Raw genomic sequence first — 27,182 nt, 5'->3', positions numbered from 1 at the left:
AACTTATGGCTAGCCCATGGGGTTTTCAAGGCAAGGGATGTTCAGAGGTGGCTTGCAACTGCCTTGCTTAGTCATAGCAATCTTGGACTTCCTTGGTGGTCTCCCATCCAAGTCCTCACCAGGATTGACCCTGTTTAGTTTTTGAGCTCTGATGAGTTTGCACTAGCCTAGGTCATCCAGGCCAGGGCTCCAAATGGATACATATTTTATTCATGGTAGTTATCACCACTAAGCAAAATATCATACAGAGAAGCTACCACTCAATTGGTCTGAAGAGCCAATTCTTGAAAGAGCCAATTTGAACCCTGCTTGCTCATTCCCCCCTCCTAAGCCAAATTCACAGGTTTGCCCATCAATCATCTTTCTAGGACAACCAACCGGCCTTGGAGAGATGTCATGCTCAACCCAGTGTTCATTGCAGACAGCCGAACACTCCACACATAGTAGGCAACAACTCTTAAAGAAAAAGGGTGTCGTTCAAGATGCCCTGCCTGGCAACAGCCATGTCTGTGATGGTGCCAAGGACCGACTCTCAGAATTCCAAGGGTGCCTGCAGTTACGACACGGGCTCCCCGACTCCATCCCAATCGATTTATTTTTATACTGCCCTTTCTCCAAGGAGCGCAGGGTGGTGCCCAGTTCTCTTCTCCTTTGGTTTTCATCTCATGGCAATGGTAGTAAGTAAAGTAGGCTGAGAGCAAGGTCATGCCGAAGGTCACACAAAAAGCTATTCAATAATTTAGGGCGAACTGCATAGATCTGAGCCTGGATTTCCCCAAGCCCAAGTTCAACCTTCTCTATGCTCTGAACCACAACACTTCTCAAGGACTTGCCTGAGGTCTACGACTATCTTCTAGCTATATTCAGTGTCTGCTTCCTTGGAGAAAGGGCAGGATAAGAATGTGACAGGTAAATCGATTTGGATGGGGTTGGAGAGCCAACGTTGCATCTGTAGGCACCATAGAATCACAGAGTTGGAAGGGGCCATCTAGGCCATCTAGTCCAACCCCCTGCTCAACGCAGGATCAGCCCTAAGCATCCTAAAGCATCCAAGAAAAGTGTGTATCCAACCTTTGCTTGAAGACTGCCAGTGAGGGGGAGCTCACCACCTCCTTAGGCAGCCTATTCCACTGCTGAACTACTCTGACTGTGAATTTCCCCCCCTGATATCTAGCCTATATCGTTGTACTTGTAGTTTAAACCCATTACTGCGTGTCCTCTCCTCTGCACCCTTTCTGTTTGTTTTGGTTGTTTGGAAAAGAAATACATTTTTTAAAAGTGGCCCTTACCTGAGAATGTCTCATCAAGTCACCATCATTTTCATTGTCCTTGCTAGTAGAAAAAAGAACAGTTCAGGTTAAAACTCCATCACAGCCCAGTGATTCCCCAACAAGGAGCCCCCAAGCACCCACCAATGAGCTGCCTGATGCCCACAAAGCAAAGAGCCAGACTGGTTTCTTCCCACTTCCATGAAGTAGAAGATGCTTCAGAAGGGTCCAGGAAGTGTCACCTCCGTGTGTCCACAGAGCACCTGTTCAGCTGCTTTCTTCCCAGAAGGATGCTTGGCTAGGAACATCTCAATGTTTCACTTCCGACCCCATCATCCCCCCCCCCCGCCCCCCGAGTTCATGATTTCTAAGCAAGTCACCTGTCTTCTGAAAGTACTTCCATGTCATCTTGTCCTCTTCTCTCCAGGGGCCTCACAGAACCAAAACTTTCCATCATCTATAAAACATCAAATATTCAAGACAATTGTTAAAACAATATATTTTAAAAACTTTGTTTTTTGTGACTCGTGCAAAACAAACAAACAAACAAAAACCCCTATCTAGCATGCCAGTTTTACAACAGATCTAGTAAAACTCAAATAATACAAAGGGCAGGAGTGTAGAGAGTGTACATCAGGAGTAGTCAAACTGTGGCCCTCCAGATGTCCATGGACTACAAATCCCATGAGCCCCTGCCAGCTGGCAGGGGCTCATGGGATTTGTAGTCCATGGACATCTGGAGGGCCGCAGTTTGACTACCCCTGGTGGACATAGTAATGCAACCTGATTAAATATCCCCCCCCCCAATTCCCTGCCAAAAATAAAAGGCTGTTTTTTCATGGAAGCAGGCTGGGGAGATAAAACTTAATGGGAACACAAAGCTTGCCATGTACAAATCTACTTGTAGATATGATGTAAAAACCTCGCAGGTCACCCTTCTCAAATGTCTCCTCTCCACAGGCCTCACCATGCCAACAATCCTGCACAGGCCTCATCTGCTTCTGCTTCACTAACTTTCCCCTTAGTCTCTTGGAAAGCGAGTTCTTCATTGCATCCCTCTTTTACTCCGCAACTCTCACCCAGTTTCCAGAAGTAATCTTTTTAGACTAATACCCAGTTCTCCTTCAGTACTCCGGTGGAAGCCTCCCCTGCCTTTAGGCTCCCTTATCTCTGGTGAGAGCACAGATTTCTTTGTTGAACTTGCCTGAGAGACAAATATCCACAAGAAGAAGCACAGTTGGTTTTTACACCTCGCTTTGCACTACCCAAAGACATTTCAAAGCAACTTACGATCACCCTCCTTTCCTCTCCCCACAACAGACACCCTGTGAGGTAGGTGAGGCTGAGAACTCTCAGAGAACAGCTCTGTGAGAACAGCTCTAAGAGAACTGTGACTGGCCCAAGCTCAGCCAGCTGCCTGCATGCAGAGGAATAAAGAATCAAACATGGTTCTCCAGGCTGGCATTTTTAACCACTACATCAAGCTGGCTCTCAACCTGGTTTTCCATGTTCCCATTTGGCAACCCTATAACCAGATATCTTCTCATCCTTTTTCTCCTCCTCTGAAGGTTTTCCATGGCACGAGTCTCCTAGAGTCGATGTGTGTTGTAGCCTAGTAAATACGCAGGGCCACAAGATCTGAATTTGGGACACAGCCTAAGCTTACATCTGTCCTACTTATAAAGAGTTAGAACATACAACTATAGAGCCTAAACGAAACAAAATCTCAGAGGAAACATTCAACCAGCACTTAACCCACATACAAAAATAAAAATGCCACATGGTCAGAAATTTGTGGGGTTCCACTAAGGGCTCAGCACCAGTTCCCTCCCCGCTCCTATCCATCGGCAGAGACAGAAATGTGTTTCTGTGCAGCATGAGGCATCGGTGGTGCCTGAGCCTGCGGAAGGAAGACCCGAGGTTGCATCAGCGATGTTCACACCTGGCTGCTCCGGATGGCCAGCTTCCGCCGTGAAGGTCAGATAGGGATTTCGAGTGTGCGGCAGCGAAGAGCTGGCAAGCTGGAGAGCTTAGGCCTGTCTTCTGGCTGCTCCCACTGCTGCCATGTGCTGACGGAAGTGGAGACAAGTGATAGCATCAACCGAGGCAGGTTAAGTCTGTTGCCCTTTTCCTCGGAGAGCTCAAAATTAAGCTGCCTCAAGCTGTCAAACATGGGCACGGTCACGTGCGAGGAATACTTGGCTGTCTGCGCCGTGATCGTTCTGGCTTTATAAATAGCCACAGGACCGACTGCCCAATCTGTCTCCAGCTCCCTCCTCATCCCAGGCTCTTTGTACCCACCATTGTCCTCGGCGCTTTATCAAGGACCGCTGATAATCAAAAGACCCCCGGATTTCTTCTTTAAAAAACAAACTTGGAAAAAGAAGCAGGGGGTTGGACCAGACGGCCTGTTCGGCCCCGTCCAACTCTATGATTCTATGGTGGAGCCCGCCTGCTGATAGGCCAGTCTCAAACTGCCCCACGTATTTGCCACGTATCAGCATGAGGTAGTAGCTGCTGTTACCTGGAGGGATGGAACTTAACTCGCTTGGCCAGTCCATTGCATAGTAGGGCGCTTCTGGTTATATAACGCCAAAAAACGACACCAAAAACTATGCAAAAAAAGAGACTCTCCATGCAACTGATAGGGGAGGGTCTCCAGCAGTGCTCTTTCATAACACCTGCCACCTGCTCCCTGAGGATTGACAAGGCGACCTTCTGTGTGCCATAGAACCATAGAGTTGGAAGGGGCCATACAGGCCATCTAGTCCAACCCCCTGCTCAACGCAGGATCAGCCCTAAGCAGATATCCATGGACTACAATCTGGCCAAAAACATGCTCCCCAATGGGCCACATCCCCTCCTAGGAGGGAGGCCAAGATCACAACCCTCCCCTCCCCAGATTTTCAAGGAACATCTCTGGCTTCTTTTTCAAGTTTGCTGGAGTGGTGTCCAGACCACAGAGCCATTCTCAGATCCAAGATAACTAATTTCAAATCCCCAGTAAGCCAAGGTTCCTGGTGGGCCAGTCACTCTCTCGCAGGTAACCTGACGAACTGGTGGTTCTGAGGGTTAAAATGGAGGAAGGGTGGTGGGTAAGAGGGTTCTGGGTTCCTTACCAGAGGGCTATCCTGGTTGTCATTAAGCTCAGAAAGTTTGGTGCTGGATTTCTGTCGCTTTGGTTTGCTCCTTTCTCCAATGTATCCGGAGCTGTTCTCCTGCAATTTCTCCACATCTTGTGCAGTCAGCATACAGTCCTCGATGCTGCTGAAGCCAGAAGGAATGTTCTCTTTATTGACGACCTCCCTTTTTAGAAGAGAAGTTGCAGAGTTACAGACTGTTTGAGCAAGTTTGTGAAAGCAAGGTCAGGAGCTGTGCGGGGGAAAGCCCTCTTTGGATTCAGGGCTACCTGATACTTCAGGGTTGCATTACAAACTTGTGTTCTTCTGGTGCTGATCTTTAGGTAGCAACAAGCCTGCTGAGTAATTTAAGGGCAGATGACAACCTGCCAGAATTTCTCAGGGAATCATAGAGTTGGAAGGCATCTTCAGGGTCCAACCCCCTGCAGAATACAGGAAATTCACAACTACCTGCCCACCACAGTTGCCCCAATTCCATGCCCAGATGATGTCCCCTCCCCAAACCCCAGAAACCCTGGCCAGTCAGGCCTGGAAGAAATTTACTGCCTTATCCTAAAGTGGCAATTGGCATTTCCCTGGGCATGCAAGAAAGGGCCACAAGAGACACAATCCCTTCTCCCTACCTACTCACAAGCTGACTAAGTTCACAGAATCAGAAGAATGAAATGGGCGCATGAAATTGTAATAAAATTAGCACCAAGCGTTACACTAATTGCAAAGAACTCGGTGCATGATGCTTGTTGATACCCAACTGCTAGGTATTAACCACCTTAACCAGGTACTGGGAGCACCTAATGTGATGTGGTGGTCAAAGTCACAAATTACACCCGGGGGCATCGGGGTTCAGCTGCCTGCACATGCTCTGTGATCTTGGGCCAAGCTCTCTCTCCTCTCTCCCAGCCTAACCTACTCTCCAGGGTTGTTAAGAGGACAAAACTGGGAATGGAGAATTGGGTACACCACCCTAAACCCCTTGAAGGATGGGAGGAAAAGTGCTGTTCAAAAGATGCACATGTACAAAGGAACAGCATGTTAAAAAACAAAACAACAGATACGTTAATTGTGTTCGAACAAATATGTAATTCAATTTCCTGGTTGCTGTTTTCGTCTGTCATTAGCACAACAGGGGATTTGTTTGACTGGAATTTCCCTCTCAAAGCTTGTTTCTCATTTGTATGGATTATTACCTTACTGCATAATCTATTATGTAATCAGTCACCGCAAATGCATGGGCTAATTCATCAACGACAATATCAAGGAAAAGTCTTTGCCACAAATCCTCTTGGTGACTAATTGCCTAAGGACCAACCACCGCCACCCAAACAGGAGGGGAAAGCCTGGGCCAAGCCTTCCGTTATGTCTGCGAATTACTTTGCAGGACAAAAAGCTTTGCTTATAGCAGCAATTAAAAGAGAATTAGTCTTCAGCACATGAGAAAGCAGCACAGGAACAGGGGCACAGTTCCGGGTTCTGTATATATAAATGAGTCTGGCAGAGAACTTAACCACAGTACTTCAGCCCCAATCTCATTTTTCTGAGGACGGCAAGACAGAGACACTGAGCAAATATTAAATAACATGAATGTTAAATAAGTTATTAAATCACCAGGCAAATGAACTAGGGCTTAGAGACCATACTGCAGAATCTATCCTCTCCCCTATATTGTATATAAATTATCTCCTGCCCCCCGCCCCCACCTTCCTCTATCCAGGTTCATCATTACATGAAAACAGTGAAAACCTGATTGATTGACTCAGGGGTAGACACCTTGAATTAGGGGTAGACAAAAAAAGACTCACTGGTGGTCTTCAAGCAGTGGCTGGACAGATGCTTATCCTGGACACTAGGCTGATCCTGCATTGAGCAGGGCGTGGGACTAGATGGCCTGCATGGCCCCTCCCAACTCTAGGATTCTATGATATTCTCTGTGGTTAGGAGATTGGGAGCATCCTGTGGATTCATGCACTTCTTGCCTTCTCTCCATCTCCCTTTCACAATTGAATCCCCTCTACCAAGCCTAGTGCAGCATTATGGGAAAACCATCATTAATGCTAACCATGGTTATTTTCAAACCTGTTTGCAAAGGTCCTTCAAACCCTGGTTGCAAACTGTGGTTGGGGTGAACCACGGTTGCCATCAATATCAACACAGAAGTAGCACCAAACCACGGTTAGTTTCAAAATAGGAAAAGAATGGAGAACCCGTGGAGAAGTGAAACAGGGGAGGGAAAGAATGTATATCTCCAGGTATTAAGTGCTCATCCCTACAGCATCTTGAACCTGGGGGCTGCCCTTGTCCACTCTTAGGCTCATTCATCCTCATAAGGCTAATTCACACACCACCTAACAGCCGGAAGTTTCGATATTTGTTTAGTTTATTTCTACTTAAAACAGATATATGCTGCTTTGCCACCCAAACAGGGACCCCGAGGCGGTGAACTTCAAGATTAAAACGTTTTAAAAAGAACAGGAATAAGCATATGAAGTATTTCATCCAATTATATTACAGGCCAGCTGGAGTTACCACCATGCCAAAATATGATGTGTAAGGCTGTCAGGTGCAATTAATTTACCCACCAGTTGCACGTAAGACCGGTGTGCAAACCTGACCAACCAGTAGTGACCTCTGGCAGGGGGTGTCGATTGCGGCAGAGCACAGGGCAATTTGCAAAATCAGGGCCTAAGGATAGCTTCCTATAGTGCTTTCCTTCACGCCTGATTTCATATGAAAAAGAGATCCACCGAGCTATAACAAATACAAGACTAAACAAACCGCAGTGGTCTTACCCAACGAGCAATAGGAGTAGCTGCCCTGGGCCCTATGTTTTGTGGGGATGCCAACAGCCCTGTCCCCTCAAAGAAGAGGGGGGGGGGGAGAAGACAAGCAGATCCCTACTGCTACTTGCAGCTGTGTCATCTAAGGCTTGGGCATCTGACTTCTGATAGTAGCTGCAGCATCTGCCCATTTTGCACATGATGAGGGCTAATCCTGGCTTCACCGCAGAGCAGGCCTGGCAGGGATTTGGGGGAACCATCGTGGACTTTTGCCCAGGACCCCTGAATCCCTAAGACCTGACGAGAGGATCTAAATCTCACTGCCTGCAAAACTGGATCTATCTGCACAGCATATCTGAAGACAGAGAATAAAGTGAATCTGGGATGCATTGCGTGGTATGTGACTGCCTAACCAACACAGTAGTTTTTCATATATTATCACTAATGCAGATAGTAAAGGGGGGAGGAGGGAAGAATCCATCAAAGCAAGAGAGACTCCAGACATAATGGGAGATCTTGTGACAGGTTCCACTTTAGATCTATGCCAGAGGGGCAGCCGTGATCGAGTGCAGCAGCCCAAACCACAAGGATTATTTATTATGGCTGAAGTTTTCTTGAGCTGGAATCCGCTTGGCCAGGCTCATCAATGGCTGCAAAGCTAAAGAATCAGCTTCTGAGCAAGGTTCGTTCGTCACACTTCTCCACACTGGGTTTGGAAGCCAAGTTACTGCTCCTCCCCCTTTACCCTTTAAGTAACCGGGCAAACTGGCAGAATCGGGGATTCCGACAGTCTTGCCGTCTCCCGAAATGGGGGCTCTAGCAGTAAAAGAACCAGGCCTGGAGGATCAAAGTGAGGAAGATGCAAAAAGGCAGGCCTGTGATTCGAGGGGAGGGAGGGAGGCACGGAGAACACAGCTGCAGAGCTATATGCTAGCAAACACGTCCGCCAGACCGGCTCTGACCTACCTACCCAGACACCAGCATGAGAAAAATAATTAAAGACACATATTGGGGGGGGGGGGGTTGGAAAAACAAAACAGACCCACGTGGTGCCTTTCCAAAGGGGCAATCAACTATTCCTTTAACTCGCTTTTAAAAAACTCCTTTTATTTTCTGCATCACTGGCATATTTCTCCTGTCAACAGGGAAAGAATTAAGCATTCCAACCGTTCTGCCCTGTGATAGTATTATTTTTATGCTACCAAGGACAGCATAAAGCCATCATAACCAAGTCAGAACCCAGGTCTCTGTAGCCAAGAAATGTCTCCTCTGCCCTTAGGAACCGACTTAGAAAATTACCTGCTCTTCTTCGTTCCCCCTCTCCTTGGAGAAGGGCAGGACTGTCAGTAGCTTTCCCACAATTCAGCCACAGGAGTGTCTTTTAAGCTGCAGATGTCACGGATTAAGACGGAGACCATCTAACCTGCAAGCCACGGGCCTTGTCCCTGAGCCCCAGACCCTCTTCCATCCCCTCTCCCCTGCCTGGAAATGCTGGGAGCCAGAGGCAACGATGCCATCTAATCCCCTAACAACTGCAAGGGCTGGAATGTCATTTTTGCTGGAGTTAACCCAGCAGGCCTCCTGTTACTGGAGACACACATGCAAATCGATGCCCATTTGGAATCAGCTGATTTGTACAGACAGTCCTCGTCATGAATACTGATTTACGGTCTCTGTGCTCAGGGTGGATCCAACCATCTTCTAGGTAGCCTTTCCTCCAGCCTAAATAGCCTTCCTCCAAATTCAGTGGCTCTTCGTCCAGCAGGAGCGCCTCTTAATTTGGAGAAAGGATTTGCAAATGGGAGGAGGGCTTCAAACTTGAAGGAAAGGAGGGGTGTCAATATTTTAGTTAATGAATTGACTTCGCTTAGTGAAATGGCAGGCTAGGGGAAGGATCCATTCCATTGGTATAGATCAGATGGAGATGGCAGACTGTTGGGCACCCTGATCTTGTGCAATGGATGCTTAAGATGGTCAGGAGACCTACACTTCTGTCATGCCGTAAATGATGTGGAACAGAATTGTTCAGGAAGGAGCTTGTATTTATTTATTTATTATATTTATATAAGGGATCAGCATTACTGCTGTTATCTGTTTGCTGTATGTATTATGTTGCTTTCACTGCTTTATTTTTTATTAGTGCAATTTCATTTTTCTGCACTGCTTAATGTTTTTTGTGTTGTTTCAGACTGCAATAATCCTAGTCCTATTACATTGCTTATTAGGTGTCACCTCCTATTGATTGAACTACACTGTGAGATCCACCTTGAGTCTCAGTGAGCCAGACTATAAACAAAGCAACAATCATATAATAAAACAATGTGAACAAAATAGTGTGCAGCTGGGAGGAGCTGGGAAGTTCTCAGCTCAAATGTCACCTTTACCATTCATGAATTCGGAGGCTATAGGCAAGCTGTTGATCTGTTACTTTCCTCCTGCCTAAGGAGCATTCCTTCTTAGAAGGCTCTCTTTCCCAGCCCCTGACCCTCCAATTGCAACGTGGAGATAATAGTTCTAGCCTGCAGTTGTAATTCTTACAGTGAATCTGCACTTTCAACAGGGAACGAGCTAGATAAATGCCAGGTAGTGTTGCTATTATAGACTGCCACAGTGGTCAGTAGTTCAGCCCTAAGGCGATTTACAGGAATGACAACTAAACAAATTCAAATCTAATAACAAGATCCCTCCCAAAGCAGCCTGCAAAAGTTTAGCCAAAAAGCAGCCTACAGCAGGCCCATTAAGCAGAGCACTGGAACAAGGACAGAGCACTGGAACAAGGACAGAGACTGTCACAAAACCAGACTGACAAAACTGATGACACTAAATTCTGCCTCCCCCTGGAAAAAAGGGGGTGGGGACGGACTGCATCTGCAGAAACTCCAACCAGAAGGTGTTCTAGAACAGGTGTAGTCAACCTGTGGTCCTCCAGATGTTCATGGACTACAATACCCACGAGCCCCTGCCAGCAAATGCTGACAGGGGCTCATGGCAGGGACTCATGGGAATAGTAGTCCATGAACATCTGGAGGACCACAGGTTGACTACACCTGTTCTAGAAGACAAGGGCCAGCACAGAAAAGGCCCCAACACTTGCATAAATGAAGGTGCATGAATTGGGGGGGGGGGGAGTTAATTGCCAGATCAGAAGAAAAGAGCTCAAACGGGAGACATCCCTAGATTGTGCCCCGATTTCTCAGGCTTTTGGATGTTTTAACAACATAGTCCTTTTGAAATGACAATGCATTTGGGGCGGGGTGGAGGTTGTTTTTAACCCTTATTACTATTTCATTCTACTGTTTATGAGTCCCTGCTGAAGAACAGTCGACGCGTTTCATAAAGAAATAAACATTTGCTCCAGAACGCCTAAACAGACGGCCTTTGTTTTGTTTTACTTGTCAAACTTATCACTGTTATGAGTGCTTTCTAAAACAGATGGGGAAGGGGGGAGAGAAACTGCCATCGTACATATCTCTGTTCCTCCGGGCTTCTTCCTGCTCTTTATGGTGCCGCCTCCTTTGGCGGGCGGAGACGTTGGACGACGTCGACGAGGTCCCCGATTCGGAGTCCTCGGAGCTTTGCCCTCCGGAGCCATGAACGTCGAAGAGGTGTTGTTCAACCGCCGACCGGATGGTTTTTTCTAAATACCTGCCGAGCCAAATAAAAACAAAAACCTCTGCAGCAAAGGTCCCCCAACATTATGAATTTGGATACAGTGTGGTGGGCACAGCAACGAAATGGCTGCCACAATGTGGCTGCTGCAGGAGGTTGAGCCAGCCACGGAATAGCTGCTGCAGCGTGCCTTCAAATTGCACAGGGAAATTCCGCACACTCTGCCGGCAGCTGCTGCCGAAGCAATATCTTTAAAAATCTGCACAGCCGGTTGAACCTCCGATGGCCAATCAGAAGCCTTGCTGGCTAAGAGTCCTATCTGGTCCCGCCTACTTTCTAAAAATGCTTGTTGGGGACCAGGAATGGTGTTGGCAAATGCAGTAGTGACCAGGGGCAACGTGCTAGGAGATACCTTCTCTATGGTCAACCCGCCTTTCAGCTAAGAGTAGAAGTTCTCCGATGCTATGCCATGAAAACAAAACACGTCAAAAGATGGCTTGCAAAATATAGGAAGATACACGCCCCAAACCCTGCACTGTCGAGGTCAACCTACATAGTCTACGTGACCTCATTTTTGGGCTGGGTGAACCGCTAGTGGTTTAGGTCAAGGACGCTGCCCCGGCCAGCCTGCCAACTCGACAAAGCAAACAGAATATGAACAAAAATAGGGAGAGCAATTGGAGAGAAAAGAGGGCAGGGAAGCAAATCGGTCACTTACTCTCCGGAAGCTGGGACGCTGCTGCTGTTCACCTGGGACATGTGAGCGCTGTGTGAGAAAACGGAAATGGGGAGTGAGACCCGAGCATTGAAGATTTCCAGAGAAAGTCAGTCAAAGAAAACTTCAGTTATTGCTCCACAATCTGGAGAACGACGAAAAGGCTTCATTGTAGAAGCAGGCTGTCATCCCCCCATCCCGATAATGCCATGAGTACCTGACATTTTGGAGTGGGTCACCCACACAGTGACGCTACCACTTGATTGGTGGCCACTGTCAGAAGACTGACGTTACTGAACCGTGCTAGGTTTGAGTTCTACGGAGGTCCTTCTACCTCCCCAAGTCACCACTTGGTGTTTCAGTAACCAAGTGACCAACAAGCGTTTTTATATCGATCTTTGCCTGTGAGGCCTTAGAGCAGGGGTAGTCAAACTGCGGCCCTCCAGATGTCCATGGACTACAATTCCCATGAGCCCCTGCCATCATTTGCTGGCAGGGGTCATGGGAATTGTAGTCCATGGACATCTGGAGGGCCGCAGTTTGACTACCCCTGCCTTAGAGGCTGTCAATTCACCCAAGGTTTATGGTGACACTGCTGAGCCCTAACCTAAGCCTAGGAGATAAGGCAGGTTGTAACTCTAATAAAAGAAACTTCCAGCCCTTTGCCCAATTAGCATACCCCCAGCTTTAAAAGGCACTACAAAACAACATCACACACATGAAGAAATGGAGTGACTGGGGAAAAAAAAAAGAGGATCGCACCATTCCTAGGGTTTCTCGGAGCCTGGAGAATGTTTCAGGGGTTTCTCAATGGTAAAAACGCTGAGAAAAACTGCCCTACACAGCAGCTACATTATGTGTGTTTGTGTGGGGGGGAAATCTTCATCTATGAGGAAGTGTGCCTTTCCCCATCTTCTGCCCAACATCACAAACTCAAGAAGTGCTGAAACGTCCCCAGTTGACACGCCCTCCCTCCTTCTCCACCACCTCCCTCCCAAGCAGCTGTGCCGTGAGGAGCCCTCCTCTTCCAGGCCACTACTCCAAATTGTACGGCTAGATTAGAGTGAGACCCATGGAGTTAACCTCCTCCCTCCCCAGCAGCCGCTGGAGATAAGAGGCCCCATGTGACAGTTCACTCAAGCTCACCCTCACTGCCGGGATCATTAAAGCAAGTCGTTATGGGCTTAAACCATTTCATTTGCTTTGATCCTCTTATCTGAAAGAGATTTAGTTAGCCCAGATGGCTTGGGGCTGCTTGCATGTAAACCTACACGCATGCTTACACGCCGGGAGGTGCATGGGGAAAGCTGCCCTATGGAACGTTAGGCTACGCACGCTGCCCTGACAGACAAGAATCGAACCAAGGATTGCTGCTGTATTACTTTAATCTCCTCGAATGTTTAACGTTTCCCTCTTTGGTATCCTCCACCCCCCCTGTCCATTCCTCAGCAACCTGAGCACAGAAAGGTAGCCGCGGTCCACCTGATGTAAGGCGAAGGAACTCAGTGGCTCACAATTGCACATTTAAAAAAAAATAGGGCAGCCAATAGATTTGCGTTAAAGGCACGACTAAAAATAAACCCAAGGCACGCAATCTCACGGTTCATTTAGTTATTGGATTTTTGTCCCAACCGCTGGACACTCTCAGAACGGGGAGGGGAGCTGTTGTTGGTTAGTTTGATGGTTTTATTTAGGGCATCTTCTTATAAGCCCGTGTATTTTTAAAGTGTACTCAATTTGCCTTAGTTTATCGTTCCTTTGTCCTGATCTGGATGGCCCAGGCTAGCCTCATCTGGTCAGATCTAGGAGGCTAAGCAGGGTGGGAACCATCAGGGAAGCCCAGCGTTGCTATGTAGAGCCAGGCAAATGGCAAACCTGCTCTGAATATCTCTTGCCTTATTATTATTATTTAATTTATTTCCCGCCACTCACGTAGACCAGCTCGTGGCGGGCTACAAACGTCCAGTAAAAGTCCCATTAAAACCCCGTTAAAATGGACACAAACCACACAAGAAAGCCCCATGAGGAGGCTCCATGTCAGGACTTTCTACCACGGATCATTCACTGAAAGACGGCTCAAACAGACAAGACTTCCATCACCTTCAGAAGAGGGAAGAGCTCTTTCATGTATTACATCCATCCTACAGGAATGCACAGGGGTGGGGAGTATATTCATGTATAGTGACAAGCATGCACCCCCATACATCTTTAAGCTGCCTTTTTGAATGATGTGAGAATGTCCTGCATGTTCCTGGGCGGTACAATGTGCCCAAAGGCAACTTTCACACATGCCCTTCCTAGCATGGACACAGCCAGCCACAAACCAAGGTGCCAGCTCGGTTCCTGTATTCACTCTGACAGCATTTCACTGGACCTACCACCACCAGCCAGGTTTATATTATCAATATAAAATATTTTAAAAAGTTAAAATGCTAGTGCAGCTGTGGCTGGTTGAAAACTCGGCAAGCCTATGAGATTGGCTTGGTACAGAGGAGAGCGACGAAGATGATCTGGGGCCAAGGGACCAAGCCCTGTGAAGATAGGGTGAGGGACCTGGGAATGTTCAGCCTGGAGAAAAGGAGGTTGAGAGGGGACATGATAGCCCTCTTTAAGTATTTGAAAGGTTGTCACTTGGAGGAGGGCAGGATGCTGTTCCCATTGGCTGCAGAGAGAGGACACGCAGTAATGGGTTTAAACTACAAGTACAACAATATAGGCTAGAGATCAGGAAAAAAATTTCACAGTCAGAGTAGTTCAGCAGTGGAATAGGCTGACTAAGGAGGTGGTGAGCTCCCCCTCACTGGCAGTCTTCAAGCAAAGGTTGGATACACACTTTTCTTGGATGCTTTAGGATGCTTAGGGCTGATCCTGCGTTGAGCAGGGGGTTGGACTAGATGGCCTGCATGGCCCCTTCCAACTCTATGGTTCTATGATTCTATTGTCCCATTCACGTTATCTTTTTAGGCAGATGCTATGATGTTTCTGTGGGGAAGGCACTGGCAAACCACCCCGTATTGAGTCTGCCATGAAAACGCTAGAGGGCGTCACCCCAAGGGTCAGACATGACCCGGTGCTTGCACAGGGGATACCTTTACCTTTTTATGATGTTTTAGAGGGCCTAACTTATATGGGTTACATTTCCCCTGGGGACATCCTTAGGTCAGCTGAACAGACGTGCTCTGGAGCGTGCACTTTCCGAAGCTTTTTTTACAGCTTGTGACCTGGTTCCTATTCCATTGCAAAAGAGGGGTCAAGGAATGGCACGATAGCTGTGTTTAAGTTCGTAAAAGGTAGACATCTCAAAGAGGGGGTCAACTTGTTGACTGCAGCTTTAGAAACCAGGACTAGGATCAAGGGGTTCCAATGATGGGAAAGAAAGTTCCACTTAATTATTAAAAAGCATTTTTTTGTCATTGATGGCTGTTCGTTGATGGAATATGCTGCCTCTCAGGGAGGAAGTTTTTAGGGGGAGATTGGGTGAGCACCTGTCAGGAGTGTATAGTCCCCGAGAAGGCAGGGGGGGGGGGAGCTAGACTAGATGGCCCTTTGTGGTCTCCTCCAGCTTGATGTGATTCTGATTGCAACCTACTTCACCCAGCTGTGAGGATAAAACAGAGGGAAGAGCCCTGATCAGCAATCAGGGCTCCTCAGAGGAATGGTGGGCTAAAAATATAACACAGAATGACTGTGAGGCGACGTAATAGACTGGGAAGAGGGCTTGCCATAGGGCCAAGGGAGAAAAATAGCAGCTTTTTAAGCACCACGCCTGCAAAAAACACTCTCTAATCCAGGAGCGAGGACTTAGCATTGAAATTCTCCCACAAACTTCAGCGTGTTCGTTCTGAATTTTTTACACACCAGTTTTTCCTAAAGCGTTTTTGCACTATGATGAACCGGTCACTGATCTCGGTGCCAAGTGGCGGCTTTGATACCCGGTAAGTGAACATGATTTTAAAAGAGTTATTATTCAACATTCATTCATTCCTCCCACCGCCCTTCAACTGATCGTCTGGCAGGACTGTGAACAGCGCCACCTACAGCTCAAAGGAGAAACGGGCTTGGGGAACTAGGAGGACTTTCCCAGCAGGGCAGCCCTATGCAGGAGTAATCAAACTGCGGCCCTCCAGATGTCCATGGACTACAATTCCCATAAGCCCCTGTGAGTTGCTGGCATGCTCTCATGGGATTTGTAGTCCATTGACATCTGGAAGGTCGCATTTTGACTACCCCTGCCTATTAGCCTGTCTGCAGCAATCAGGAAAAGGGGACACGTGTGTGTGTGTATGTGTGTTTGTGTGTGTGTGAGCCTTTCTACCACCCTCATGGCTCCACCACCTCATTCTTCTTCCTGTCCAGACCAAACTCAAGGGAAGGTGGACCAGGACCGGGGTGGGTGAGTCAGGGAAGATTCCTGCCAACTTTGAAGTATATTTTGATGTTTGCAACTTGCTCGGAGTGGGCCAGGCAAGTCCCTGCCTGCACTAAAATGTAAATAGGACCATAACCAAAATGGGCGCAGGACAGTGCCCACATCACATCAATCTAAATATTCAGGATCTTCCAACCTTGAAAGAGTCCTCGTTCTAAGGTGACAGAAGGCTTACTCATTCCAATTCTGCACGCTCCTTGCATTGCATCCCTTTGCTGAAATGCAGAAGGAGACGGAAGAAAGGAAACCGCACGCCTGTCGCCGCAGTCATTAAAAAGAAAAGGCCTTTGCAACATTTGCAGGACTGAGTTTAAAAAAAAAAACAAGAAAAGAACACACATCAAGTTCCTGCTGCTTGGCAAGCAATGAGCATTGTGTGGTTGCTGGAATCTAGACAACTCTTGTTACATAACTGTCTGCTCCCAATCACGGAACTCCTTGTCCCGTAGAAAAGACACGGCCCATATCCTCCAAGTGTTTACATGCATTGCTTAGTTGTTATATCACACCAAAAAGTTGACTTCAAGGCAAGCTCCGCTGGAAGGAAAACAGTGTGATAAAACAGAAAGAGTGGTTCTACAAAGGAGTCTTGGGCATGGATTGGCCGGCCCCTTTGGTTTCTGCGAGAAGGCACGGAAGGTAAAACGACAGGGAGAATATTTGCCTTTTGCTTCAAGATCTTTCCAGTGGGGAAGCACCAGTGTTCACCAGCTTGCATCCATCTCACAGCAAACCAGACCAAAACAGCTTCCTGGTACGCCACATTGGGGTGGGGCCACACTTCTGGGTATAAGAGGGGTTGCTTCACATGGAGAAAGTCTCAGATACAATCACTGCTATTCCCAGTTAATAGGATCCGGTGATGTACAAGACCTCTACCTAAGACCCCTGGAGATCTCCTGCAGGCCAGAGTGGACAGGAAGATCTCTCTCCCACTCTTTCTCCATTGTGTGTGACTTCAACCACAGACCACACCCATGAGCAGAAAGGCACTCTATCCTCCTGACTCCTCCCTGGGTCAGTTAAAATTTTTTTAATATATATTTAAAATGAAATCCCCCCGCAATTGGAGTAACCCTTCCAGGGCTCTGGAGTGACCCTTGGGTCACTCACAACCCTGGTTGAGAATTACTGTCCAATATGGAATACAGGAGTTCTGCTACTGAGACACAGTCCAAATTTACCAGGAAACAGACATTATTAAACTAATCAGTAATTGTCACCGTCGTGGTTTCTTACCCATTTACCCCACCCCAAGAACATAAAACGAAGCAATACCTCAGATAGAAGGGTGACATCGGCCTTTCATCTTCTTGAGAGCTGAAAATAAGGAAGAGAGGTTTGCAATTAGTATGCATGGTTTTGTTCTTTATTTGCACCCTAATTCATACTACATCATGGTGGTTAGCCTGAAAGATGATATTACTGGGATGAAATAAAGTTGAGTTGGCAGCCTGGAAAGATGCTCAATTGCAAAGTCACTTCCCTTCCTCAGAGGAGAACTGCCAGACTTTAAAGATGCGAGGATTTGCATTGTGTGCATCATGACCAAAGAAGGAACAAAGGGTGTGTTGTGACTTTTTAATACTAATTTACAAATGAAACATACAGTCAACTTGTACAAAATGACACCACGACAAAATGGGGGAGAGAAATTAACCATTGATTCCCATGCTAGGGCATCACTCTAGGACAGGGGTAGTCAAACTGCGGCCCTCCAGATGTCCATGGACCACAATTCCCAGAAGACCATGCAATGGTCTTCTGGGAATTGTAGTCCATGGACATCTGGAGAGCCGCAGTTTGACTACCCCTGCTCTAGGATGACATGCGTCCCAATTTACCAACTAGAAATTATTACCTGATTGGCTGAGCGAAGCCCCCAATAAGTGCTCTCTCTTATCAGCTGAGCACGAGAAAGAGACTTGCAGGACAGAAACAAAACAACGTTCCCTGGTGCTAAGAGCATCCCACAATCAAGCAATCACAATTACCGTTGGGGTGTCATCACACGGAATATCCAGAAGTGTAAGCACAGAATAAACCAACTGCCCGAGACACATTGATAGGCGGCCTTCTATTATTCATCAGATGACAGCAATTAGGGATCCAAAATCGTGCAAGGCAAGGGACAGGAGGAAGAGGCTGTTGCACCCCTCCCTCCCTCTCCCACTGCCCTCTTGCTGGTTCCAGCCCTCAGGGAAAGGGAGGGAGACATAACTGCATTAATGACAGGGAAGGAGACCACTTCTACAAGAACTTCCTCGCGACGGTTGGTTTCTGATTTGTAACAACGAGCTGGTGGGGTCAAGTGTGGACCCTGAGCTCCAAATCCCCAATAACAGAAGTCCAAAAGCACCCTGCATCTCTGCAAACCAAAAGCCTTCGTCTCACAGTGATTCACCACGCAATGGTCTCCTCATCAGCCACCACTAATGAGGAGATAACTTACAGCACACAATGAGATTGGCCTGACATAAGTAATGTGATGACAGAATCTGCCATGAGTCAGAGAGGCCCCATCAGGAATAGGAATGCTCTTTCAAAAGCAGTGCATATCCCCAATTGCTGGACGTTTGGGCCATGTGATTAGTGTTGGTGCTGGGCCATACCTTTCTTATCCTCTGACCCTGCCAGAAGAAGGGAGAAGATTTCTACTGCTAGAAAGCACAGCGGAAGAGAATCCTGGGATACTGCCATGGGACTACAACAAACGGGAGCCTTCTCATGGGAACATAAACCGCCCTGAGCCTTCGGGGAGGGCGGTATATAAATCTAAATAAATAAATAAATAGATAAAATAATGCACCCTGTACTCCTGCCACGTGCATGAGGAGGAGATGGACAAGAGGCAAGCAGGTCTTCGGAATGAAGATCCTGCAGAGAAAGGACATGACTTCACTTGGTGCTGTTCCGTGGCTGTAGCTTCGGTCCTGAAAAGATTCCTTCTAGCCCTGCCTTCTCCTTGCCCCTCTGAGAGACCGTTTGGAGGGTCAAACTAGAAAAGATCTCTGCAGGGATCTCCTGGGCAGGTCCCAAAGGAAACAGGAGCCATGGGATGTCCTGATCCACACTGGGGCAGCGAGGCAGAGAAAGAGGGCATTCAGCACTTTTCCAAATGTAGTTTTGCCAATCAGCCACCTTTCCTGGACTAAACAGCTGCGGGAAGTGGGAAAAAAGACCAGCAGTCGTTCTTTTTCATGTTCTAGGCCAGGGTAGTCAAACTGCGGCACTCTAGATGTCCATGGACTACGATTCCCATGCGCCCCCTGCCAGCGAACGCTGGCAGGGGGCTCATGGGAATTGTAGTCCATGGACATCTGGAGGGCTGCAGTTTGACTACCCCTGTTCTAGGCTAATAATATTGGGAAGGTTAGAGGTCTGAGGAATAGGGCTTGCACTCGAAAGCTCACGCCTTGAATAAATCTTTGTTGGTCTTAAAAGTGCTACTGGACTCTGATTTTGTTGTAATGTTGGGAAGGGTTGGTTTCAAGCTGTGAAATCAGCCCCCTCTCCGGCTGTACCGTGCCTTTAACCCATGCCTTTTTTGGTGCAATTTGCTCAACCTATTTACAGATTTTCTGCTTCATGTCTAATTGGGCCACAATGGAGGTCTGCACTCAGGCCAGTTCAATTAGTTTTGTGGACTCACAAGGACAGATGGTCTAACATGCAAATTTCTCCTCGCCTATGGAAATCTAGGGCGGCAAAGACCACTGCAAGGCTACTGCCCTTCTCCCTTACATCTTTATATGGAAAAAACATTTTTTAAAATTAGCTAATGTCAACCTGACTTGGATAGGCCAGGCTAGCCCAATCTTGTCAGATCCCAGAAGCTAAACAGGACTGGCTCCAGCTAGTGCTTAGAAAGAACACCTCTGAGGAAAATACCAGGGTCATGATGAGGAGGAAGGCAATGGCAAACCACCTCTGAACATGTCTTGCCTTGATAACCCCACTAGGGGTGGCCATAAGCCAGCTGTAACTGGACAGCACCTTCCTCCACCACCAATACTACATCCCTACTAATATCTTTAATTCGTTTATAAGCTTGTTGACATTCCAAGAATACTACAACATTATAATATAATTAGAATATAATACACTAGAAACAGCACCATGAATGCAACTAATAGCATAAGAAAAACAAGGGAAGGCATCCTACCAACAATGGAAGTGGGGGGGGGGGAATCTGCACTATTTTTGTAATTCATTTATAATTAGAATTAGAAGATTGAGAAGACTACCCAATCTCAGCCCAATGCAAAAAAAAAAAAAAAACAATCCCAAAACCTCAGCAGCAGCAGCAGAATAAATATCCGGAGACTGGCAATTAGGAGAACAAGAATGCTGCACTCTTACAGGTCAGCATATGGAACAAGGATCTTTTAGAAGCAGCACCCGTTGCATGGAGTTCATAAGAGCTTTTTGCCAACAGGAGACCAGATGACTGATCCTCACGCCCAGTTCCCAGGCTGCTACCTGCACACTGCGTCATTGTTCTGCTTTTTCACTATCATTAAGCATTCCCATTGCCAAGGGAAAGAGCAACCGGGAAGTTGTTTTGACCTAGAAACAATCATCTAAGGTCTGGTCTCTTTAGAATCAGTTCACCTTGCCTCAAAAAAATGAATCATCCAGACAGCCTGCAAAACCCCTTGCAGAGCAGAAGCACCAGAATTCCCTAACACCCAAGGGAATTGAGTCCAATAGCACCTTTAAGACCAACAAAGATTTATTCAAGGCGTGAGCTTTCATGTTCATGTACACTTCCTCTTCTATATATCTGTACTCTTATGATCCTTGTTCCGTTTTGTCTGAGGAAGTGAGCCTGCACACAAAAGCTCACGCCTTGAATAAATCTTTGTTGGTCTTAAAGGTGCTTCAGACCAACAAGGCTACCCACTAGAATCTACCAAATGAAATGTCTGCAAACTGATGCTCTGTTTCTTCTTGTCCCCAGAACAGGGGAGAGAAATGCTCCTTTCCGAGATCACATTCTTCTCCCCAAATATTTGGATGCTTAGAATAAAATCAATAGTTTTTCATTCCTGCAAACTGTGGCATTCTGCTAAAACGTCAAAATGCCCACCCAGCAGAAACACAGTGGCTTTAGCATATTACTGGCCTATTGGGTTAACAGAGAGGTTGTTTGTTTTGGCTGAATGCAGCTGCAAACTTTGTTATGTTGTATCTTGATTTCTTCTTAGCCTTCTACTACAGCTTGGCAGGTCACCTGTTCTTTGTAAATAGAGTCCAGCAACTCGGCTCCTGCGGAAAGACTCAAGGTGCATTTTCTGAATTAATTCAGGACATTAGAGGGATTTTAGCTGCTCAAAAGCACGGATTTACCTGCCAAACTGGTTGCCAGGAGGTGAAAGTGCGTATTTCCTTTGATAATTATGTTCTGTATCGCAGGAATCCAATATGGGGGGTATGATTTGACCCACTAGTTGCTTTCTAAAAGTGGCTTGGGTCAGATAAATTGCTGAATTTTAGCTTTGCTGTATGTGAACAAACTCTATAGAAGCCTGGAACTTGCTTGTACCCTTCCTCTTTCCCTTTTGCGCTGCAGTGTCCCTATGGTTTGTGCATACCAGGAAACCAGCATTTTCAGCCAGGACCTAAGTAAGATTTAGGGGCACAGTACAGATCACTACTTGCTGATTGGATGCCTGGCTTGTTGCACACCCATCTATCTACATTTGTGTGTGTGTGTTAATTTGTGTGTGTTTTTATTCTGGGATTTTAATTGGGGATTTTAGGGGATTTTTACCCAGTTGTTATAACCCGCCATGAGCCATCAGGAAGTGGCGGGGATTAAATCAAAATAATAGTAGTAGTAGTAGTAGTAGTAGTAGTAGTAGTAGTAGTAGTAGTAGTAGTACATTGCGGCATGCAAGGGGAGGAAGGAACTCCTGAGCAAGACCTAGGCCCATCTTTGTTTGGTATTTTATCTTCCTATAAGTAGACTACGGTAGTGTACTCCGCTTGGGATTGCCCTTGAAGACAGCCCAGACGCTTCAACTGGCGCAACTCCTAGAGCTTGGAGCCTTGACTGTATTACCCCATTTCTGTAATCTACACTGACCATCTATTTCCTCATAGGACAAATGTAAGGCGAGGCATCTTAACTATTAAGTCACGCACATCTTGGGACTCACAAGCTTGGGTCATCTCTCCTGGAATAAGCCTTGCACTGACAGAGACCCTCCCAGTGCTTCCTGTTCTTGAAGTCCATTAGGTCTGCCACAGCTTGAGTTGTGGTCCTTCTCGGCTGTAGCGCTTATTTTACACAACAGACTCCCAGAGGAGGTGCGGAAGATTCCCACTTTGGTCCAGCTTTTGTTCATGGTCTCTGAGGGCAACGGAACCAAACTGCACTTTTGTACATTTAACATGTTGTGTGCATGCTTTAATATGTCCATGCAGTGCCTTCATAAACTGCATTGGAAATCTGGGGGAGAGGGGTGTCAATTAAACTCTGTTAAATAAACAAACATTAAAATATGATATATAATCAGCAACTGGGCTGCTGCTTAATGCTTCTTTCGACTTCCACCCATCTGTCACAGCCGACTTACGGCAGCCCCGTAGGGGTTTGCAGAGCAAGGGATGTTCGGTGGCGGTTTCCCGTTGCTTGCCTCTGCATCATGACCCTGGTATTCCTCTGTGGTCTCCCATCCAAGCAGTAACCAAGGCTGGCCCTGCTTAGCTTCTGAGATCTGACAAGGTCAGGATAGTCTGAGCTATCCAGGCCAAGGCTGTTGCAGACAAACAAATGTAGCAACAAATCAAATACTTGTGGTTACAGAAGTTGCCAGCACAGGATATGGAGCAAATCACTGACCTCTTTCCTCTCCAAGACACCCTCCAGGACCACGAGTTGCTGTCCTAAAAAGATCTGTGTCAGATCTCCTCTGGTTTGGCTTACCTTGGACTCAAGAAGTTGATCTTGGGCTAAGAGGTCAACCTCACACCCTTGGACGGAAGCTGTGCTCAGATGCACAATGCTTTTTTCTATTCTGGAGCATCTCATGTGACATGATCTGGGCTGGTCCTGAGTCACAAAATGATCACGTGAAACCTTGTATAATGAGGGCCACACTCTCCAATAACCCAGGTAGCCTCCAGTATAATCTAAATGATATTTGTAAAGTGTACAGAGTCAGATGCATACTGCGCCTCTTGAGACCTTCAGCCGTGATCCTTTTGTATCACAATGCGATGCTCTCCACCACTCAGCTACTGTTGCTTTATTTATTTTTATTAAGATTAAAATTAAGAGGTAAATCCAACCGAAGGCTGGGACGAGAAGCCTTTGTTTATTCTTTGAAGCCGGGGCAAGCCTCCTTGGATGGGTAAGGCCGAAAATGGGTCGGGGAAGAGGTGGAGGGAATTGCTAAAGCTGAACCGAAGCCAAAGCTGCACCCTTCCTTTGAATTCGACAATTGCATGTTGTGCAGACGAAACACACATTGAGCTGCATGCCAGCCTCAAAAGTGATAGGTTACCAAGCAACTGCAATTCTTCTCTGCAGGACTGTTTTCTGAAAACTTTGGTGAAGTGTCAAAACAGCGTGCTTGCAACGTTCTGGCAAAAAAGCTTCGAATTATTGTCCTCCCCTACGAAAATAAAACAACAGTCTCCCTTTGAAGACTGTATATTCCATCCCAAAGTAAAAGGTGCTTGTTTTTATTTTGCAAACACTCCAACTGGAGGATTTTTTTTTTTTTTAACCATCAAGAGGCAGCTGACTCATGGCAAGCCCTGGGGACTGTCAAGGCAAGAGACATTCAGAGGGGTTTTGCCATTGCCTGTCTCCATGTAGCAAACCTGGACTTCCTGGGAGCTCTCCCGTCCGAATACTCTCCAGGGTAGCTTCCAAGATCAGGCGAGCCTGTTCGTTTTAGAGAACAACAAATGCAACCACAACATCTACCAACCTAAAACCCTTTTAACAATCTAGATTCCTTTATGGCAGCCTTATAGTTTGGAAGAGGACAACCACCACTCTTACGATTTACAAAGGTATTTCCTTAGCTGGTTACCTGGGGGAAATGGTTGCTTTGAAGGGAGGAGACGATGGCATTATGCTCTAATGAGGCCCCTCCCCAACCCCACCCTCCTCAGGATCTACCTCCAAATCTCCAGGAATTTCCAAACCCAGAGTTGGTAACCCTACTGGATAACCAGTTGAGTGACTGTTTTCAAGCCTGCATTAAGCACAACACAAAAAACGTGCAGAACTTAGCTCAAAGGTGAAGAAGGCAGAAGAAGCTTTCACTCATGTGGCCAATTTGAACATATGTTTTATTGTGAATCAGTCCATCAAATTCATATTGTCTGTTTTGACAGACAGGTCTCCAGGGTGTCAGGCAGAAGGCTCCCACATCACCTCCCACCTGGTCCTTTAACAGGAGATACTGGGGATTGAACCTGGGGCCTTCTGCATGCCAGGCAGAGGCTCTTCCACAACCCCTCCCTTGAAAATGCTTCCCTCTAATTGGCCACATGGTCCCTCCCAGCCACTACTCCAAACTCATAATAATCCAAAATCTAGGTATGCTGCTGTTTACACTCACAGGCCAATGCTACCTCATTGGTTCGTTTTCAAGTAGGCATGCCCAATTATAGAAAGTTCTGATTACATTCATGGTTAGAGCCTGAATCTTGCAATACAGGCAGCTTGAATCTTGCTGAAGCCAAAGAGATTCGATCAGCTGGGGTGGAAGATTGCAGTTTAGGCTATTTGCTAAGTAGCCTGAGCAAATAAAGCTGCCCCACACTTCAACTGCCCATCAAACAGGTAAGCAAGCCCTACCTTTAGAAGCCTTAGCCTGACAAGCAACTGGAACAAGTGAAAGGATCGGATATCCCAAAACTGGGGGAGAAGGGGGGAGGCCCTGCCACTCATGGCTGCTCACTATAGTGGCCGGTACCACTTTAAGAATCCCAAACCACTTTCTTGCACGTTGTCCCAATTTAAAGTCACGGCAGCATTTGCAAGCCTTTCCCAATTAGCCTGCATTTAGGGGCTCATTCACACACACAAGCTTTCGCTAATGTCTGGCTAGGAGCTGTGCAGGCTATGGCGTGAGACATTTTGAGGGGGGCCTCTATGGAAGCCCAGGGTATTATTGCATCAGGCTGATCCAGAAAGCATGCCTACAAACAGCCCATCCATGCTCCACGTTAAAAACAAGTTGTTATAGCAGAACAAGAATAGCAACTCCCTTTGCACCCTGCCCAGCCCATAATAGTCATGTAGAGAAGGCAATTAAGACGTTGATGGGAGATTGCGTATCAGCGAGTGCCTTCCATGGCTGGCACACAGGTCAGGAATCATTAACGGCACTCGTGGCTCTATTACCAAGACCATTAGTCACAAAACGGGCCCAAAGCCTTTTAGATTATCTCTTCCCGACTTAATTATTTATGGGGGGCCATAAAGAGGCTGCTTGATCACGTCCGCAGTTTAAAAGATGTGCGCTGGTTTCAGGCCCGTTGCTCCAGAAGTTTCAGTCCAAAGCCATGGCAATAAGCACATAACATCCCTCCTGGATCAGACCAGTGACGCTCCATCTAGTTCAGCATCCTGCCTCACACTGTGGCCAACCAGTTCCTCTGGAGGTCTGAGAACAGGGCATAGAGGCTGAGGCCTTCCCCTGATGTTGCCTCCTGACTCTGGGATTCAGAGGTTGATTGCCTCTGAATGTGGAGGTTCCATTTACTTACTGTGGCAAGTAGCCACAGATAGACATATTCACCACATCCTCTGGCAGTGAAGCCCACATTTTAATCATTCTCTCTATAAAGAAGTATTTCCTTCTGTCAGTCCTTAATCCATGGCCTGCCAGCTTCATTAGATGCCCTTGAATGATAGCTTTCTGGGACAGGGAGAAAAAAGTTATTTGTCAACTCTGCAACTTATGCATAAATTTATATGCTTCTAGTCATGTTTCCATGAGCCTCTTGTGGCGCAGAGTGGTAAGGCAGCAGAAATGCAGTCTGAAAGCTCTGCCCATCAGGCTGGGAGTTCAATCCCAGCAGCTGGCTCAAGGTTGACTCAGCCTTCCATCCTTCCGAGGTCGGGAGAATGAGTACCCAGCTTGCTGGGGGGTAAAATGGTAATGACTGGGGAAGGCACTGGCAAACCACCCCGTATTGAGTCTGCCAAGAAAATGCTAGAGGGCGTCACCCCAAGAGTCAGACATGGCCTGGTGCTTGCACAGGGGATACCTTTACCTTTTTAATCATGTCCCCCCCCCCTTTGTCAGGAACAGTAGAATAAAAGAACTGGAACAGCAGAATATAAAAAGGGTTAGGGTTAAAAAGTTAAGTTTCTCATTGAAGCTAGCCATTTTTCTCCCAAATCCCTGTGCAAAATCTATATCTATAAAAGCAGCTCTTGTGAAAGTTCTATAGCGTTATCAGAACTCACAACTTTGCAGCTAAGCCCATGTAGGACTCGGTCATCAAAACTGCTTCCCTTCCAAAGACCTGAGTCTGTCCATGTATGGCTCTCTTATCGTCAAACCCCGTGACCACATGAAACATCTCATTTAAGAGTCTTGCGCAATCTGACACTTAACAAATGTCAAACATTTGCTGGAGTCATTAAAGGACCAAATGCTTTTTTAACATTCCTTTCTCAGACTTCCCAAAACAACAACTCATTGTACAAACGGGAGGCAGAAAGTGCCAACTCATAGCAACCCTATAGGGTTTTCAAGGCCAAGAGATGAATAGAGGCCGTTGTCACTGCTTGCCTCTGCAGAGCCGCCCTGGATGTCTGTACCCCTTCAAGGTATACCTATGAGCAGTGGTCCCCAACCTGCGGTCCGAAGGCCATGGCGCCGGGCTGCGGCTCCCTCTCCCCGCCCCCCCCGCAGTAAAAAACTTCCCAGGCCGCAAGCTTGCAGCCCTGGAAGCTTCTTACTGCGGGAGGGGGGGAGAGGGAATCAGGGCTGCGCCCGCGCATTGGGCATGCGGGGGCCGGGCCACGCATGCACGCATGCGACATGCGCGGCTGAAATCACGCATGTGCGGCACTTTTGTGCATGCATGCATGCGCGAAAAGTGCCGCACATGCGCTATTTCAGCCGCGCATGCCGCATGTGCGCATGCACAGCCTGGCCGCGCATGCGCAATGCACGGGCGGGCAGTTGCCCTGCCGGTCCCCAGCCTCAAAAAGGTTGGGGACCACTGCCTATGAGGACCCTAGCAGCTGCATTCTGCACCAGT

At 47.1% G+C, this 27,182-nt stretch overlaps 1 protein-coding gene across 5 annotated transcripts in view; it reads right to left on the bottom strand.

Moving 5' to 3' along the window:
• FAM13A (family with sequence similarity 13 member A) overlaps positions 1–27,182 on the bottom strand; it is a 152,008-nt gene that overhangs the window by 39,232 nt on the left and 85,594 nt on the right. For 4 of the 5 annotated variants that reach the window (XM_077300899.1, XM_077300900.1, XM_077300903.1 and 1 more), the window contains 6 exons: positions 17,214–17,255; positions 11,510–11,557; positions 10,648–10,827; positions 4,388–4,574; positions 1,649–1,725; positions 1,290–1,332 (listed from right to left, as the gene is read on the bottom strand). In XM_077300899.1, coding sequence (XP_077157014.1) covers positions 1,290–1,332; positions 1,649–1,725; positions 4,388–4,574; positions 10,648–10,827; positions 11,510–11,557; positions 17,214–17,255 — 577 coding nt within the window. The remainder of the gene's footprint in view (positions 1–1,289; positions 1,333–1,648; positions 1,726–4,387; positions 4,575–10,647; positions 10,828–11,509; positions 11,558–17,213; positions 17,256–27,182) is intronic. The other variant, XM_077300901.1, reaches the window with a different exon arrangement.

The sequence above is a fragment of the Paroedura picta genome, chromosome 10, assembly GCF_049243985.1.
Source record: "Paroedura picta isolate Pp20150507F chromosome 10, Ppicta_v3.0, whole genome shotgun sequence".
In the NCBI taxonomy this organism is placed as follows: Eukaryota; Metazoa; Chordata; class Lepidosauria; order Squamata; family Gekkonidae; genus Paroedura; species Paroedura picta.
The sequence above is the reverse complement of the archived record's forward strand: the minus strand, read 5'-3'. Positions and strand labels throughout refer to the sequence as shown.